The sequence below is a fragment of the Ricinus communis genome, chromosome 3 (genome assembly GCF_019578655.1).
Source record: "Ricinus communis isolate WT05 ecotype wild-type chromosome 3, ASM1957865v1, whole genome shotgun sequence".
NCBI classification, from domain to species: Eukaryota; Viridiplantae; Streptophyta; class Magnoliopsida; order Malpighiales; family Euphorbiaceae; genus Ricinus; species Ricinus communis.
Genome location: NC_063258.1, coordinates 30,630,633 through 30,647,117, shown reverse-complemented (window position 1 = coordinate 30,647,117; position 16,485 = coordinate 30,630,633). Strand labels below are relative to the sequence as shown.

Below are 16,485 nucleotides of genomic sequence, written 5' to 3'. Positions count from 1 at the left end.
AATAGAAATAAAGTATTTATATTAAATTGAACTTATTTTTTTATAATATATTAAACACTTAAAATGTGTAATTTATTACTCAATAAAATACAATATACTAAGAATAGGCAAATGATACTCAAAACGTAAATTCAGCCATAACTCAATGCTGGGTTAGTGAAGCCTTGTGATGCATTTGAATAACTTTAAAAATATAAGTAAAGAAAATGAAATACCTGGAAATCAGTAAATCAGTGAAACCCTCCACGGCAAGCAACGACCGAGGTTCCCTCTCTTTTTACAGGCTTTTCTTTTAATTCAAGAAATAAAGTCGTCAAATTTGTTTTTCTTTTTCTTTTCTAAGAAAATAAAACAATAAAATTAAAAAAAAAGAAGAGCGAAAAATTATCTACCAAGGCATTAAATAGGAATAGTAGGACCTTATCCGTTGTTCGGAGAAGGTTGCATAGGGATTGGTGTCCAGCAAAACATTGGCCCCATTATAATCAGTGTTACACTCCTCGATGTTTGCCACGTGGTCTCTAAGCCGACATTCATCACATCCTGTACAGATTCTTTTCACCCATGCATTTCTATTTACTTGCCACACAAATTTGCTGTGACTCAGGTTCTAGATTATCCATTACATACAAAGAAAAACGTATCAATTATATGGAGCACCTTATTCTTATTATTAAAATTATTATTATTATTTTATTAATTATAATAACTATTATTATTATTATGTTTTCAACATTGTTTTTTTTAACTCTTTTACCTTGCAATAGTTTTTGGACATAAAAACTCCAACTGAATGAGGCTTAATAGTCTAATATTCAATATTTCATTTTAAAAATTAATCGATCCATTATTTATATTCTAACATAAGGTTGACAAATTTTGATATGGTCGAATTAACATATAAGATATGATATGTAACTAAATAAGTTTGAAATGAAATAAAAATTTTTAAATTTTTAAATAAAGCAACCTATTTATAACATTAAAAAAAAACTAAATATAAATAGATTGACTCACTAAATCTATAAGTAATACAAATAAATATATATATTTAAACAGGTTAAGATACTAATGGATAATATGCAATATGAATAAACATGTTTAAACATACTTATTTTGTTTCTTTACATACTTAAATAAGTAATTTTATTATTCATAAAGATCGAACTGTGTTATAAAATTATAGTTTAAATTTAAATTGTTTGTACTAAAAGTGTACTAAACATTTTTTCGATTGTGCTATCAATCTTATAAGAATAAGATAAGAACTTCTTTGAATTAATTGGATTTTTAGACTTTTGTTATTTAACAATTTTTTTTTTTTTTACTTTGTGCCAACGATTCTACTATTATTAATGAACAATAATAGAAAAATTCATTCCTATTCATAGAGATAGAGGACATAATTCATATGGATATATGAAAAGTATATTTTGTAAATTTAAATAATAATTATTTTTTAAAAAATATATCTTTTATTTATTATACAGATTACACAGGTATACTCATATAATCTAGTTAATAACTGTGTACATGTTTGAGTTTGATGTTTTCATATTATTAGTTAAAACATATAGTATTTAAATTAGCTCATTTTATATTATACATATATCTCCACACGGAATGGTTAGATACAACATAACACGAATTGTTAATCCTAATCCCACATTCAATATCTCAATCAAATCAATCGATCCAATTAAAGCTTCAAATAATATTAAGTACAAAAAATGTTTTAAGTTATTTATATTTTGTTTCTTAAATGAACCTAAGAATTAGAAATTATTCATAAATAAATTAAAAATAAAATAAAATAAGATTCTTAATTCACTCATTCCTATCTTATAACTTTATAGATATGGGTATAAAAGGATTATTTAGATTTAATTCTAAAATTATATATTAAATTTTATTTAATGTGAAAGGATGTAATATTTGGCGAATGTTTGGATATTATCTCATGTAATGTTGAAGACTATAGATATAATTGAACTAAGCTGAGTTGGAAAAATTGTTATACTCAAGGTCAATTAAGTTCGATACAAGTTCAATACTTAATTCAAATTTAATTACGTACTTTTTTATCTAAAGCTCGATTCTATAATATATTTGAATTTGATTTGATTATTTTATAAAAACAACAAACTATTAAGAATTCAAATTTGACTGAATTTACTTTTTATGAGTTCAACCGAGCTCCTCTAAATTAGTATACATAGAATAAAATGATAAAATTTTGATTAGGTTTATGAGGTTGTTGAATTGAGTAAACTCGTCTAGTTACTTGAGTAGTTTCATCTCAACTCAAATAATATTAATCTAGTTATGAGATGATTTTAGTATGTCATTAACTGATTTGATTTGATTAATATCCTTATTGATATAATTATTAATTTTTAAATTTAGAGAAAAGTTAAAAATAAATATTTGGTTTGGAAGGACTTTTGGTAGGAATTCAAAAAGAAAATGGTCGGAATTTATTTTTAGAAAAAAGTGAAAAATTATATCTTGTGGTTAGACTTTTTTGCACTTAAAAAACTATAATTTTTTATGACAAAAAAGTACCTTGTAATTTAATTTCTTTCTCCTGCCCGTCGCGGCTAAGGCAAGAAAATACATTTTATTACCTTACAAACTAATATTTAAATTTTTTATAATTTAATATTTATTTTTAATGATAAAATTATTTATAGGTGTTTTACCATTAAATCAGCTATTAGAATACTTTTAAAAACTATTTTATTCTATTTCTAATAATATATATATATATATATATTAATTTTATTTAACATAAATTCAATATAATTAGTTATATGCTAAATTATTTAATATATAATTTTATTATTAAAAATAAATATCATACTAATAATAATCATAAAAATTTAAAATATTAATATATAAGATAGTAAAAATATAAAAATCAATTATAGGCGCTTCATTGTCCCTATAAATGTACAATATATTAAGTGCAGAAATACCTCATTACATGACACTTTTTCATATTTTCCCTTTATTTTTTCTTTTCGTGAGAATATTATGAGAAGAAACAGAAAGGAAAATGTTTTGGATGGGTTAAGAATTTAAATAAAAAATAGCTAAATTTTATTACAGATGGAGTCTTTGGTAATTCTTAATTTATTTATTAACTTTTGTTTTTTTTTTAAGGGACCAGGAAGAAACTTATTATTAAACGTTAAAAATCATTGTCACAAGGCGCAAATTGCAACCGAATCAAGAGCCGTACAAAAATATAGGGTGTAACAAAGACCCGCTCATAATCCTATGTGGCAAAGCAATGTAGAAGGAGAAAACCGAATTGGCAGGGTTGTCTAAGTGTGGGTACACGTTGACAAGATCATAACCCTCCATTTTCATCAGCTGTGAGCATCACACTTACAAGTGATATGATGCTTCAATAAAAAAAAAATATATAATTAGCAGAATAAAAATAATAATAAAAGTCTAAAAATATAGAAAGCAATTTTGAAAAAAAAAAAAATGTTAAGCGCCACTTTCGAGAGAAAAGAAAGCAGAGGATTTGGGTGTCTACTTGGATGCTAATGCATAAGCCAAAGCGACAAAGTTGCTAAATCAGTTAGTGAAAAGGATTGAATTTGAACACTTAATTACGGTAGATTATAATTAATCTAATTAGTTAATTACCTGTTTACCCATTTGAGTTGTGTTAAGAAATTAATGGGAACTTGACAAATTTGCCAATTTTCTTTTAATTACGTTTTCAGTTATATATCAGTAACTGGTAGTGTAAGCAATAGGGTAATGATTGTATGCAATACTGCCCTTGATAATTGCTATTCAACTGTACGATCATCACCACCAGCATCATCATCATATGCACGTGCAACTGATTTTGTTTGTTAAACAATCGGTAGGCCCTCTCAGGATCAGCTCGAACTTGGTCCTACTACTATGACAAGTATGTTCGTATATACAAAAATTCTGAGAGCAATTTCTCCAGTATTTAATTCAAGATAAAATACTTTTATTTTTCATCAAACATGAATGATTATAATTAAAACAATAATCATTCGAGATAACAAAATATTAATACCAAATATTCAGGTGTTAATATTCTAATTATTTTAACTTAAAATATCTATTATCTTTTTCAGTCTAAATATGATAATTGAAAAGAGAATATTAATACCAATTGAATTATGGAAAAATTAAGAAAAGTATTCTATCCCTTTTACGTATTAGGGTGTAAAAGTGAAATTCTGATCAATGATTGATAATTGCTGGGGGTTATCAAATGAGGCAAGTGAAATTTTTTGACTTTTTTACTCTATAGGCTTCTGAAGTTACAGTTGGAGACTCCAATTATTTGGTCCACCAAATCAATCATAACTACGTTACTATCAATATATATATATCTTTTTAAAACTCTCAACGCATCCAAAAGGGCAAGACTGGTAAACTTGACATAAAAATAATTAAAAAAAACTAAAAAGCTATCAAAAGCAAAAGGGGCACTAAAGTAACTTCCTCAATAGATTTTCCTTTAGTAACCCAATTAAAGCCTCTTTATTTTGATTTATTTATTCAACTTATTTTCTTTAATCTCAAAAAAAAAAAAAAAAAAAGAGAGAAAAAGAAAATAACAGTAACTCTCTCCATTCTATTCAATACTCTTTAATTTATTTCCTCGTCAAAATCCTCCATTTTAGCTGTCCGCCTGTCCCCTTCAAACGCAAATAACCCCTCTCCTTTTTCTTGTTTTCTCTCTCAAATCTCTCATCAAAACCACAACTTCTCATACTCTTCTCTCTTTCTTTTCTTTCTTTACAACACATATTTCATTTCTTTATACACATAATTTAACAAGACCACCCCAAAAAAATACAAACAAAGAAAGGAAACGATAATGGAAGCACCGGAATTCTACAATCAAACAAGTGGGTTATGCTCGCAATTCTCTAATCAAGAAAAACACCATTCTTTGGATTCTAAGCCTAGTGATTTCATGGTGGAGGACCTTCTTGATTTTTCGAACGAGGATGCAGTTATTACCGATGCTAGTTTCGACAATGTCACCGGAAACTCCACTGACTCCTCCACCGTTACTATTGTTGATAGCTGCAATTCCTCCTCTTTCTCGGGTTGCGAACCTTGCTTTAATGGTGCTGCTGACGTTGGGTCCCGCAATTTCGCCGATGCTCACTTCTCTAACGACCTTTGCGTGCCGGTAAATTCTGCGGCTAATTCTATTCACATGCATATTACTTTTATCGTAGAAAGTTTCTTGCTTTCAGTTTTTGTTGAATTATGGTTATTGGTTTTTGTGGTTGCCAAGACAAATTTTTAGGATTTTTAGAATTTCAAGACTCTGTGCATGATACAGAAAAGTAGATATACTGCAGCATTATCACTTCTTTTAAGCGAAATTTAGACTGTAGAAAATGAAGCCTCATCAAATGGAGTCTATATAACTTTTTTTTTTTTTTCTTTTGCTTCTTTTCTGGGTCAATAGTACGATGATTTAGCTGAGCTCGAATGGCTATCAAATTTCGTCGAGGAATCATTCTCAAGCGAAGACTTGCAAAAACTCGAACTGATATCTGGCGTGAAAACTAGACCTGACGAATCATCAGAAACTCGAAATTTCCAACCTGACACCAATGGCAACAGCAACAACAACAGCAACAACATTAGCGACGACAGTGCTACTGCACCAAATAACAACTCCCCAATCTTTCACCACGAAATGTCAGTACCAGCCAAAGCTCGTAGTAAGCGGTCACGAGCTGCACCATGCAACTGGGCATCCCGACTCCTAGTGGTCTCCCCAGCAACAACCATATCATCACCCGAACCAGAAATTATTATGGGCCCAAGCCCACCTCATCATCCAAGCACTGGAAAAAAGACAGTAAAGACTCCGGGGCCAAAGCGAAGAGTCGACGGCGGAGAAAACGGAGGTGGAAATGGAGACGGACGGAAATGTCTGCATTGCGCCACCGACAAAACACCGCAGTGGCGGACAGGACCCATGGGCCCAAAGACGCTGTGTAATGCTTGTGGAGTGAGGTATAAATCGGGTAGACTTGTGCCCGAATACCGGCCCGCTGCAAGCCCGACTTTTGTATTGACAAAACACTCAAATTCTCATAGGAAAGTTCTGGAGCTGCGGCGACAGAAGGAGATGGTACGGGCACAACAGCAGCAGCAACACCACCAATTTCTCCATCAGAGTATGGTGTTTGATGTATCTAACGGTGATGATTACTTGATTCACCAACACGTGGGCCCAGATTTCAGGCAACTTATCTAGTTACTGGTAGCCAGGTTATTCAGTTTTTTTTTTTTTTTTTTTGTCAGGATTTTAATTAGTTATAGCGAAATTCGTTACTGGATTTCGCTAAATTCTTCTAATTTTCCAAGGGCTAAGTTTTGCCTAACTTTAATTTTCTTAGACTGTTTAATTTTGCTTTTTTTTTTTTTTTTTTCCTTTTAACTGGGTCTGCCTAATTGAGCAGACTCTTTTGGAAACTAAAATTTTCTTAATTCAGGTAAAAAAAAATTCTTGTTGTTTTTTTAATATTTATTTCCTTAATGTTGCAAAAAAGAATAATAAATTTTAATTATAATTCAAACTAAATGAAGAAAGAAAGTAAAATAAAAGGGCTTTGATCATCAGTGTTTGCTATTTAATTAATTGGTAAAAAAATGAGACCAACTTGTGGGATGCCATGTCTCCTACCAGATATGATGATCACTCTACACTTAATTGCTTTCTTTTAAGATATACTGGAACATGTGTTGTTTGTTATAACAAGTTTGATATTGTCTTCTTATAAGTATGAACTCAACATTATTTCATTTGTTTACTTATTGGTAATGTGTCACTTGAGAGGTGGTTTATTGTTTTCATCCTCCCATGTATATGCCAAAAAGAAAATCCATGCATTCTTAATTTACCATTGAGTTTAAGGGTTCATGCCCTTCTTAGCCTATTTGAAACCTGCCATTCTTGTTTATGATTTTTTATTTTTGAGTTTGCAAATTAAAATTGTAAATTATATTTGATCTCAATCATACTCTCATATTCATTAACAGGAATAATATTGTAAATAAGTTGAATAAACTTTTAACTAAATGCAGCAACATATTAGAGGTAAATGAAACCCTTTGAAAAAGAAAGAAAAAGGGATGGAGATGGAGTGGGGTTGCAATAGAATATAGAAAAAGAAAACTCAAATTGGTGTATCATTTAAGAAAACTCTTAAACCATGTGACAACTAAGTCATCATTTTTGACAATTTCTTTTTTTGCTGACATCTTAACATCTTAAAGTGATAGCTCTCCAACTTAATTAATTACTTTAGATAGATCTATTTTTATTTTCCTACACATTAAAATAATTAATTTTTATTTAGTGATTTTCGCAGATATCCCTCCACCTATATTAGTAATCGATTCATCTTATAACTAACCTTTTCTTTAATTTTGTTTAATGCAACCTTCAAGCTAAAGTTGACTAATGTACCAACAAATTAAAAAACTGCGGTGTATTAATGATGAAATATATTAAATATGGATATGTTAGTAGATTAATAAATCAATTACCCTTAGAAAAGAGAAAGTCACTTATAATTTAAAACAAACAAAAAATAAATATGAGTTTATCTTTTTAGAAGGAAAGAAGTAATTAACCAATTCTTTTTACTAACTAGTAGGGGGATCACAGTTCGGTTAACTGTTAGCTATTTTAAAAAATCTAACTATATATCAGTTTTTAAATTCATTAACTCTAAATTTAAACCGTTAGTAATGATTAACCGGTATTTATGGTACAATTAACCGATTTTTTAAATTTTTAATCATATTAAAATTTATAATTTTTATTTAATTTTTTTAAAAAAATTTAGTATATTTTTTCAATTAGTTAATAAATTAATAAAAATAATATGATAATATAATTAATATATTTTTAAATTTATTTTTTATTGAGAAATTTTTATTAATTAATATATTGAATATATTTATATAAATTAATACTTAGGTAATTTTTAATTAATATATTAATTATATTTATAAAAGTTAACACTAAATATATAATGAATATGAACATGACAAATATCTAACAATTATAGTAAATAAATAAAATAAATATATATATATTTACATATATTAAAAAATTGTATATGTATATATATATATATTTAGATGGTTAATCGAATAGTTGATTTTTTATATAGAAAACTGAAACCGAAATCAAAAACTGAAATTTTAAAAAACTGAAATCAAAATCGTCGGTTCGATTAATTTATTTTATTAATTTGAACCGATTTTTCAGTTTGATCAGATTTTTTGATCACCCCTACTAGCTAGCTACAGCAAGTTCACCTTCTCTTTGAATGAAAAAAAAAATGATTAAGGAACACCAAGGTAGTGATTAAATATTACCTAGAAATTTAAAAAAAAAATCATGTGAAGAGATTATACATATTTGTGTAGAGAATCCACATGAATTTCAGTGAAGAAAGAAATGGGTAGGGATCATAGCCAAAAATCAGAGAATGTGTTAGAAAGTTTAAAAAAAAAAAATAAGAAAAAGAAAAAAGGAAGTTCATTTTTAACAGATTTTATCTTTTCCCCTGCCGCTGCATAGTTTTTTGATACTTGAATTTCATGATCCTGTTGGCGATTTGATAGTATTTATTTACATCAATTTCTACAACTTTTAGAACTTCGAGCATAAATATTAAAATTCATGAATATTAATGATTTTTATGTGTGAAAATTCCACACTCACTCATTTATTTATTTTTCTTTATGTTTATAACTTTTGTTCATTCAGATAATTAAATAGTCACTATCCACCGAAGAGTTATCCTTTCTAATTAATTTCTATGGTTGCATATGTATTGATTATATTGTAAATTTATAATATATACTTTTAAGAAGATAAGTATTTTGGGTAGCTCCAAAAAATGCAAGAACACATAGTATTTTTTTTTTCTTTGGTTTTGAAACGAATATAATTTCTTCATGTGACTGAAGATTTGGCAAGAATAAAGCTATAAATTACAGAGGAAGAGAAAGAGGGTTTTTGGGTGTATAATTATTTGTTTAATGCATGGCTTATTTGAGAAAAGTTTAAATAGTACTACTATGCACGATCCAAGGCAACTCTAATCCATAGACCTATTTCTTTTCTTAATATATTAAATACTAATATATATATATGATCAGATAAATATTATTTGTTTAAGCCAATCAGTTCATGGTAATTGGCCATTTTCCAGTCTTGTACTTTATTTCTTTTAATGGACCTTTCTTTGTCTGTTTTTGACAGGGAATGAAATTTAAATCTCTGAGTAGTGGTTGTACCAAAAACTACAATTCAACACTTCCCCTCTCTCTCTCTCTCTCTGTATATATATATATATAATCCTTTAGAAAAGATTGTATTTATTTTATCATTGGAACTATAGTATAGTATTTATATGTATTAATCTTAATGTTAAGAGAAGCATAGTTTGCGGTGGTCACATGACTCTCTTCCATGCCTCATAATATGCAGTAGTCAGTCACTCATGATGCCCTCAAAAACACACACACTAGACCACTTAATTAGTATATCCATAACCAGTTTTCTTAGTTGTTAAAGCTGGAGAATATATATATATATATAGTGAGAGAGAACTAATTAAAGTATATAAATACAAAACATCAGATACAAAGATTTTTTGATAAGAAAACATTTTTAGTAAGGGTAACTAATTAATTGGGTGTGTGTATACTTTAATTTACCACATGAAAGTTCTCTTGACCTAAGTAACATGAAAAAGCAGTCCTTATCTTTAAACAACATAATATATGAATACTGATTCAAACATAGGAGTCTCTTATCTTTCATTAAAGTACAAATAGATTTGTGATTGACCCACAGCTTTATAATCTCGTAATTATTTGAAGGGTACCCATTCCATAAATGGTTCTTTTGATTTAATTTTTGAAATGTTTCTCATGCACAGAGCACGTGCTTCGTGGCAGAAGAAGAGAGTGAGTGATTCATGGGTGACAAGTGCATGATTATTAGCTGATGCTGCAGGTTTTACCTTTTATTTTAGTGATAAATCAAAGATTATCTTTTCTTTAACTCAATAATTAACGAGTGGATTTATTATCATCTTTGGGGACCATATGGATTGTATAATATTTTCTTCCATATAGGCATGGCGAGATAGAAATCTTATAAAAATTCGTCAAAAACAAAATAATAGCACTATTGCAATAATATCTGCACCGTCCATACGTTATATGTTACCTCATATCATTTTTGAATCAGTATTGATTAATTCATCCCCACTAATAGTATATATGGACCTCCAAGGTTAAAGAACTATTAAAGTAAGATTTGCAACGATATTTCTTGAATTAGTAAAAAAGCCAAATTACCCAAGAGATGAAACATATCAAAAGCAAAAGAATTTAAACACACCATAACAGAAGCTTAGAGTAGATGGGCTTCCATGCATGGAAGGGTATTTTTCCCGTATTCATTGTAAAAGACATTGTCTCTTTGCTGCTACAACTTCTGACAAATGACTTGGCATTGTCATTTCTTTATTTTATCAATTGCCGTAACATGGGAGCCAATGACTCCATTTCTTGCAAATTTTATCGTCTACATTTCTTGCTCATCATATGGGCTCTACTCCACGCCTAAAACCCATTTCGAGAACGTACTACCGACCATATTTATTTGAATCAACAATTTGTACACCGTTTGAACAATCTTTCTGTTTCAGCTGTATTTCTTACAAAAATAAAATAAAATTATTACTATTATTACCATAGGAATTCAAGCAAAGTTCGAATTCTATATTTCTATGAAAATGTTCAGCAGGCGATTAGGGTTAGGTTAGAGAAATATAATTAAAAAAAAGAAAAAAAGAAGAGACCCCTACCTGCATGAATGAAGTGACGAGAAAGATAAAACATACATGTGGGTGTATGAAAGAAAGAAAGTACAGATGCAAAGGACTATGAAAGGGAAAGAGAGAAGAAAAGAAAAAAGAGGTCCACATGGAAATGTACTGTTAACAGGGAGACACAAACGCTCTAGCCAAAGCTTATATTTAAAGGAATGGGGAACATTTGGACAATATCTCATCAACCTCCCGCTTTCTCATGTGCATATCACGTTCCCTAATAGTTTAATACCAGATTAATGCTTCTTTTTGCGAAGCTAGTATACTTTGAACCTGGTAAATCCTTTGCTCAAATTCCATATAGTTCCTGCTAAATGAATTAATGTATATGAATATGCATTGCCCATCTCCCATCACGATAATATCAAAGAATGAAAGGGAGCACAACTGCAATTCCAGTTTGAATTGTCAATACTCAAGAGTAGCTGAAGTAAAAAATTGATGAACATTCAAGAATACTAAGCAAAGACATATGCATATTCGGAAAGGATTCTTATTTGTCAATAAAACACCATTCTGTCAATTGATGCTTCAATCCATGAGAATGCATGTGAAATCCAACAATATTTCAAAATCTTGCAGCTAACCCCTCTCAGATGGAGCCATTTTACATAAAAAGGATGCAACTGAAGAGAGGCAATGACTATGATCTGTCAGCCATCTTCTATCTTGAATCCGTTATCGCGGCACACTGAGACCTAGTTCTGAAACAAAAGGAAATGCATTAAATTATTAGCATTAGCATGCAATAATCAAGATTTTAGTTCACGAATTGGTCCACTAGTCATACAAATTCTCAAGAAATTATCTGACATTATAAAAAGGGTTTGTATGTGGCTAGTCAGTTAGATTAGAAATAAAGCGGTGCATTAAATATCATTCCTAGATCCAAAGTTGTTGGTAGCCACTATGACAAACAATCTAAGCAATTCTGAAATGACACTCGTGCAAATAATAATAAATTTCATTGGTGGAGACTGGGTGAAACACTGAAGAAGGAAAGGCACCCATCATAGAAGAGATGATTAACAATGATTCAAAAGATAACATCCAGAGCTTCTTGAACAGAAAAATGGGACAAGCATACCTGAACCAAAGAATGCACATGCATAAAAGTTTTAACCTGCAGGTGCAAAATCAATCTCTAGACTCAAGCTTGGCCATATTAATTACGATAACTAATTGGTTTCAAATACTTGAACAGTCGATCAGAGATAGTAAAGTAACAGCAGCCACAATAGCCATAAACAGGAATCTCAAAATTGTGCAATTTTGCTTTTACTGAATTATTGCAACAGAGCCACATAAAATGTATCAATTGTTAACTCCACATTATTTGGATATGAAACCTAAAGTCTCCAACCATATTTTTTTATCTTGTATTTTCCTTTTGCCCCAGAGAAAAAGTTATTCGTCTCCTTGTGCTAATAAATATGGGACTTCTACACACTAATTCACTCATTCCTTGAGATACTTAAGCCGATAATTATAACTCAGACCATTGTCAATATATGGTCAAATCTCCAAGAAAGAGCATACCAGCATCAATAAATATCTCCATTGAAGACGAAATGATGTACTCTACCCAAAGAGCCAGTCACATGGGAGTCCACTACTAATCACATAACCTATTTTACCTTATACCTAATGGAGGTTTCCTGATCTATCACATGCTTGTCATCCCACATTTTAATCATGTAAATTCACTAATATTACAAGCCATAAAACAGATTGCATGTATTGACAAAACATATAGATGGGATAGGAGAACAGATTATTTGGGCCATTAAAGTTCCCATGTAAGAAAGACAAGAAACAACAGAAGGTTTACCATGATGGATGCAAAATCTGTTACAGAAGCTTTTCTTTTGATAAATGTATAACTAGAGGTACTTCTATAAACCCAAAAAAGAAACTAGTTACAAAAACAAGAATATAAAAAATCCCCAAGTCTCTTTAGGTAAACTTTTTCTCAGAAGAACTGATGCTTTCGGTAAGCTTGCAATTTATTTCTTGGCACAAAACAGATGGGTGATAGATCATGAATGCTACATGCTTATAGTGCTAGTAACTGTTTTGACAAGAATTAAAAGAAATTCAACTCAATGACAGTACTAAAATGCCACTGCATGAGAGCACCTAAAAAATATTGCAAAAAATATCTTAAGAGATAAAAGGTAGATTAAGAGAGCTTTCCAACTGAGTTGGCATAAAGATGCTAGTTGCCTCCCCAAGACACTTTACACCATAAGGAATGCAGCAAGTATCATAGGGCATTTGAATTTAATCTTCAGTGTATTCCTGCAATGCAGGACACTGTTTGCTTCATGGAAAATAAATTCTTTATGCATACCCTTCTATGAGAAGCAAATAACATTTTCTGTTGTCTGGATGCAACTGTAAAAGTCACTTGAAAATAATTTTTGGCATTTCAGAATAAGTTATAAAGTATTGATTCTCTTTCAATAAATAAGGTCGACACTTACAACAATTTTCTGCTTTTCTATTTATGGGTGAATATGAGCTTACTAAATAAAATGGTAAGTTATAGATGAAGCCGGGAACTAGTGGCAGCTGCAAATGGCCCTAGATGACCGGAAAGGATTCATATTGGTTGCTAGACTAAAGATTTTGACTTTTTAATTCTGTTATAGGTTCCTTCTCTTCTAAAGAATTTGTGATAACTAAAAATTGACTTCCCATTTTAAAAAGATGAAGTCATGTTCCTTAAAAGAGAATTAGTTTTCCCTTTGCCAAAGCCTAAATTTCACATCATGCTCCCCGCAGAGCTTACTCAATCATCATTCTCCATGTCTTAAATGCATCACAAATCTTTCCTTAAACTACTTTAAAGAAATCTTCAATGCAGAGGTCATTCCTACTGAAAAGAAGCAGATCCTAATTGGACTTGCTTGACACTTCAGTACTCTAATCTTAAGCCCATACCTCCTCTCTCCTTTCCTTAAATGATGATACTTATCAAGAAAGAAAATTTGGCACGATTGAATTATCTTCCCATAAAACAGAAACTTCTTTCACATGTAAAATACCAGTCATAAAATGAGCAAGAACATGAAAAGCAAGAACCTTGAGCCTTCACTGGATATATTTTAAGCAGCAACAAGAGTGACTATTTAGTTTCAAAAGGATTTGAATTAAAATCATGAACCATAAGCAGGCTAATGCTTTATGCTATATCCAAACACTATTATGTATGCATCATTATCAAGATTCAGGATGTCATATCAGCAATTAAGTAAGACCACCTAACAATAGCTTATTTATGATGCAAAACTAAAGCTTATTACTAAGCTGTTTCCCTTTCTTTTCTTTTTTTTTTTTTGGTTGGTGAATGGAAGCTAACTATTAAACTTAAATAGTATTGAAGATTTTGTGTTCTTACTTATCTAGATATGCTTTCTTTGTTAAAATGTTATAAACCTTAATTCCCCGACAGAACATCCCCCAACAAACATGACCAGTAGTTAAATGTGAATAATTGCATTCAAAACCTAAGAAAACACTACCAGAAAAAAAAAGGTTTTGTTCACTACAAAACCAATAAACATGAACCAATCATAGAGTGAAAAAGTTGCTTACACATACTAAAACAAAAAGATTTGGAGATTAAATCAAACTCCTGGGTTTGCACTGGAGAGCATACCCTGAGACAACGACCTAGAGCTCCTCGAATCGATACCAAGGCACGAGGTTAGCCTAGCTGAAGAGACAGCAGAGTGCAGTGGAAGCAGCGATTGGAGAGCACCCAATCGCGGAAATGACCTGAAACTCAAAACCCAATTGCTAAAATTTTCAACTTTGTATCATTTAAAGAACACCCACATGAGAAAACATACTGAATCGCATGAACCAACAGCAAATTTAAAATTATGATAAAAAGTAGTCTTGCCTTGAACATGTAAGAGAAGAGCGAGAAGAGAGAAGAGAAGGTATGGAGTTGGGTTTGAGTGTAGGCCTGTTGACGGTGGATTTGAGGAGTGTGAGACTTGAGTTTGTAATAGATCTATAGCGAGACGCCATTTTCAAAATGATCAATTTTTGGATTTAGGGTTTTTGGAGAAACAAAATCATTAAATTGGATTTTTCAGATTTTGTGATTGTACATTGGGGGTTTAGGGATTTTTGTAGGGTTTTGCATTTATTTTGTTATTTATTCATCTAAATTCCCTTGTCCCCTAGAGGTGCTCGGAACTACGTCGTTTAAACACACTTAAATCATCATCAACAATCAATCAAAGAGAAAAAGTTTGTAAGAAAATGATGACCATCCGTAATTAGAGTTATGGAAAATACTTTTATATGAGAAGAGAGAAATGCTAAAAGCTTATTCTATTTATATGTACTGTAAAATTTAGACACGGGTTTTTTTTACTTCATCTAAATATTATGTGTTTCTTTAATGAATTTAGTATTATTATCGCAATATTTGATCAGCATAGATTAAGGAATGCTAGAATTATCACTTCCAATGGAAAATATAGTTAAACGACATCAATATAGAAGAAAAAAACATAATTGAATGATGTAAATTTGAATAGCTAGAGGGATTTTAAATAATTGATATTGAGTTCCACCATAATAGTATTTTTATAAATTACATACTAAATTATTCTCATTATCTTTAAATTTTAGGGCTGATATCACTAAAGTCCATAATTTTTAATTTTTAATACTAAATTCTCTAAATTTTAGTTTTGATATCATTAAACTTTATGCTGTTACTTGTATCGATGGATAACTGATGTAGCAACTTATAAGGTAATTTTTTTTAAAAAAAAAAGTTACATGTCATTTAAATGGGACATACCAACAACATGTGTCCCGCTATCATTTTCTCTTTTTTTTTTTATATGATTCATTTATTATGACTTTCTCAGTAACCAAACATATAAAAGAATATTTTCCTTATCATTTCTAATTGCTTTTTAGTCATTCCTCAATTCATGCAATAAAAAATATATTTTTTTAATTTTCTCACTTAGTTCAAACACTAATTGTTGACAAAGATAAAAGAAAATGAAAAAAGAAACGAAATTTTATCTCAACAATTTCCATCATGGTGTCTTCTTTGTTAGGAAGAGAGAGTGTCTTCTCTCACTTCTCCATCAATTTCATATTGAAAGACATTAACATATTTTGTTTAATTTATTAATTTCTTATGATTTATTGTTTCGCGGAATTGTGGTAGTGATGTTGTTGTATTCTTTAATAATAATTGGTTTTTAGGTGAAGGAGAAAGATGAACCATTGTGGCGGCAGCAAGTGATGAATGATGAGAACAAATATAAGATTTTAAGTTTTAGATGTGAATTTAAGAGAAGTGAAATTGTTGTTTTGATTTTAAAAGATGATGAGAATGAAAATAGAGTGGTATTTTCTTCTTTCAGTTTGAAAATGGTAATTTTATGATTGATTTAGAATTTAAAGAGATAGAAAGAAGAATGATAAGATGAAAAAGGTGGAATTTTTTTTTTTTAAATCGTGGGACACATATTAATGATGT

The 16,485-nt window shown here is 30.0% G+C and overlaps 2 protein-coding genes across 4 annotated transcripts; one reads left to right on the top strand and one right to left on the bottom strand.

The window, feature by feature from the left end:
• Nucleotides 1-4,838: 4,838 nt before the first annotated feature.
• On the top strand, nucleotides 4,839-6,988 carry LOC8275665 (GATA transcription factor 12). Its single transcript, XM_015717595.3, has 2 exons — nucleotides 4,839-5,206; nucleotides 5,492-6,988. Exons 1-2 carry the CDS (start codon nucleotides 4,886-4,888, stop codon nucleotides 6,290-6,292), a joined length of 1,122 nt encoding a protein of 373 aa, XP_015573081.2. The 5' UTR covers nucleotides 4,839-4,885; the 3' UTR covers nucleotides 6,293-6,988.
• A 4,298-nt stretch (nucleotides 6,989-11,286) lies between these two features.
• On the bottom strand, nucleotides 11,287-15,218 carry LOC8275664 (protein NONRESPONDING TO OXYLIPINS 2, mitochondrial). Of its 3 annotated transcripts, none has more exons than XM_015717663.3 (3): nucleotides 14,872-15,218; nucleotides 14,568-14,744; nucleotides 11,287-11,665 (listed from the first exon to the last, which is right to left on the bottom strand). In XM_015717663.3, the coding sequence occupies exons 1-2, from the start codon at nucleotides 15,000-15,002 to the stop codon at nucleotides 14,594-14,596; spliced, it is 282 nt and encodes a 93-aa protein (XP_015573149.1). In that variant the 5' UTR covers nucleotides 15,003-15,218; the 3' UTR covers nucleotides 11,287-11,665; nucleotides 14,568-14,593. The 3 variants fall into 3 exon arrangements, with proteins under 3 accessions (XP_015573149.1, XP_015573148.1, XP_015573150.1); XM_015717662.3 differs by having other exon boundaries at nucleotides 14,562-14,744; nucleotides 14,872-15,215; XM_015717664.3 differs by having other exon boundaries at nucleotides 14,626-14,744; nucleotides 14,872-15,214.
• Nucleotides 15,219-16,485: the final 1,267 nt, after the last annotated feature.

Excerpts from the sequence above, each read along its gene's own strand:
- LOC8275664 (XM_015717663.3), bottom strand. The coding sequence starts at position 15,002 with ATGGCGTCTCGCTATAGATCTATTACAAACTCAAGTCTCACACTCCTC. Across the intron at positions 14,745-14,871 it reads TCTTCTCTTACATGTTCAAG|GTCATTTCCGCGATTGGGTG; the intron begins GCAAGACTACTT and ends TTTGAGTTTCAG.
- LOC8275665 (XM_015717595.3), top strand. The coding sequence starts at position 4,886 with ATGGAAGCACCGGAATTCTACAATCAAACAAGTGGGTTATGCTCGCAA. Across the intron at positions 5,207-5,491 it reads CTAACGACCTTTGCGTGCCG|TACGATGATTTAGCTGAGCT; the intron begins GTAAATTCTGCG and ends CTGGGTCAATAG.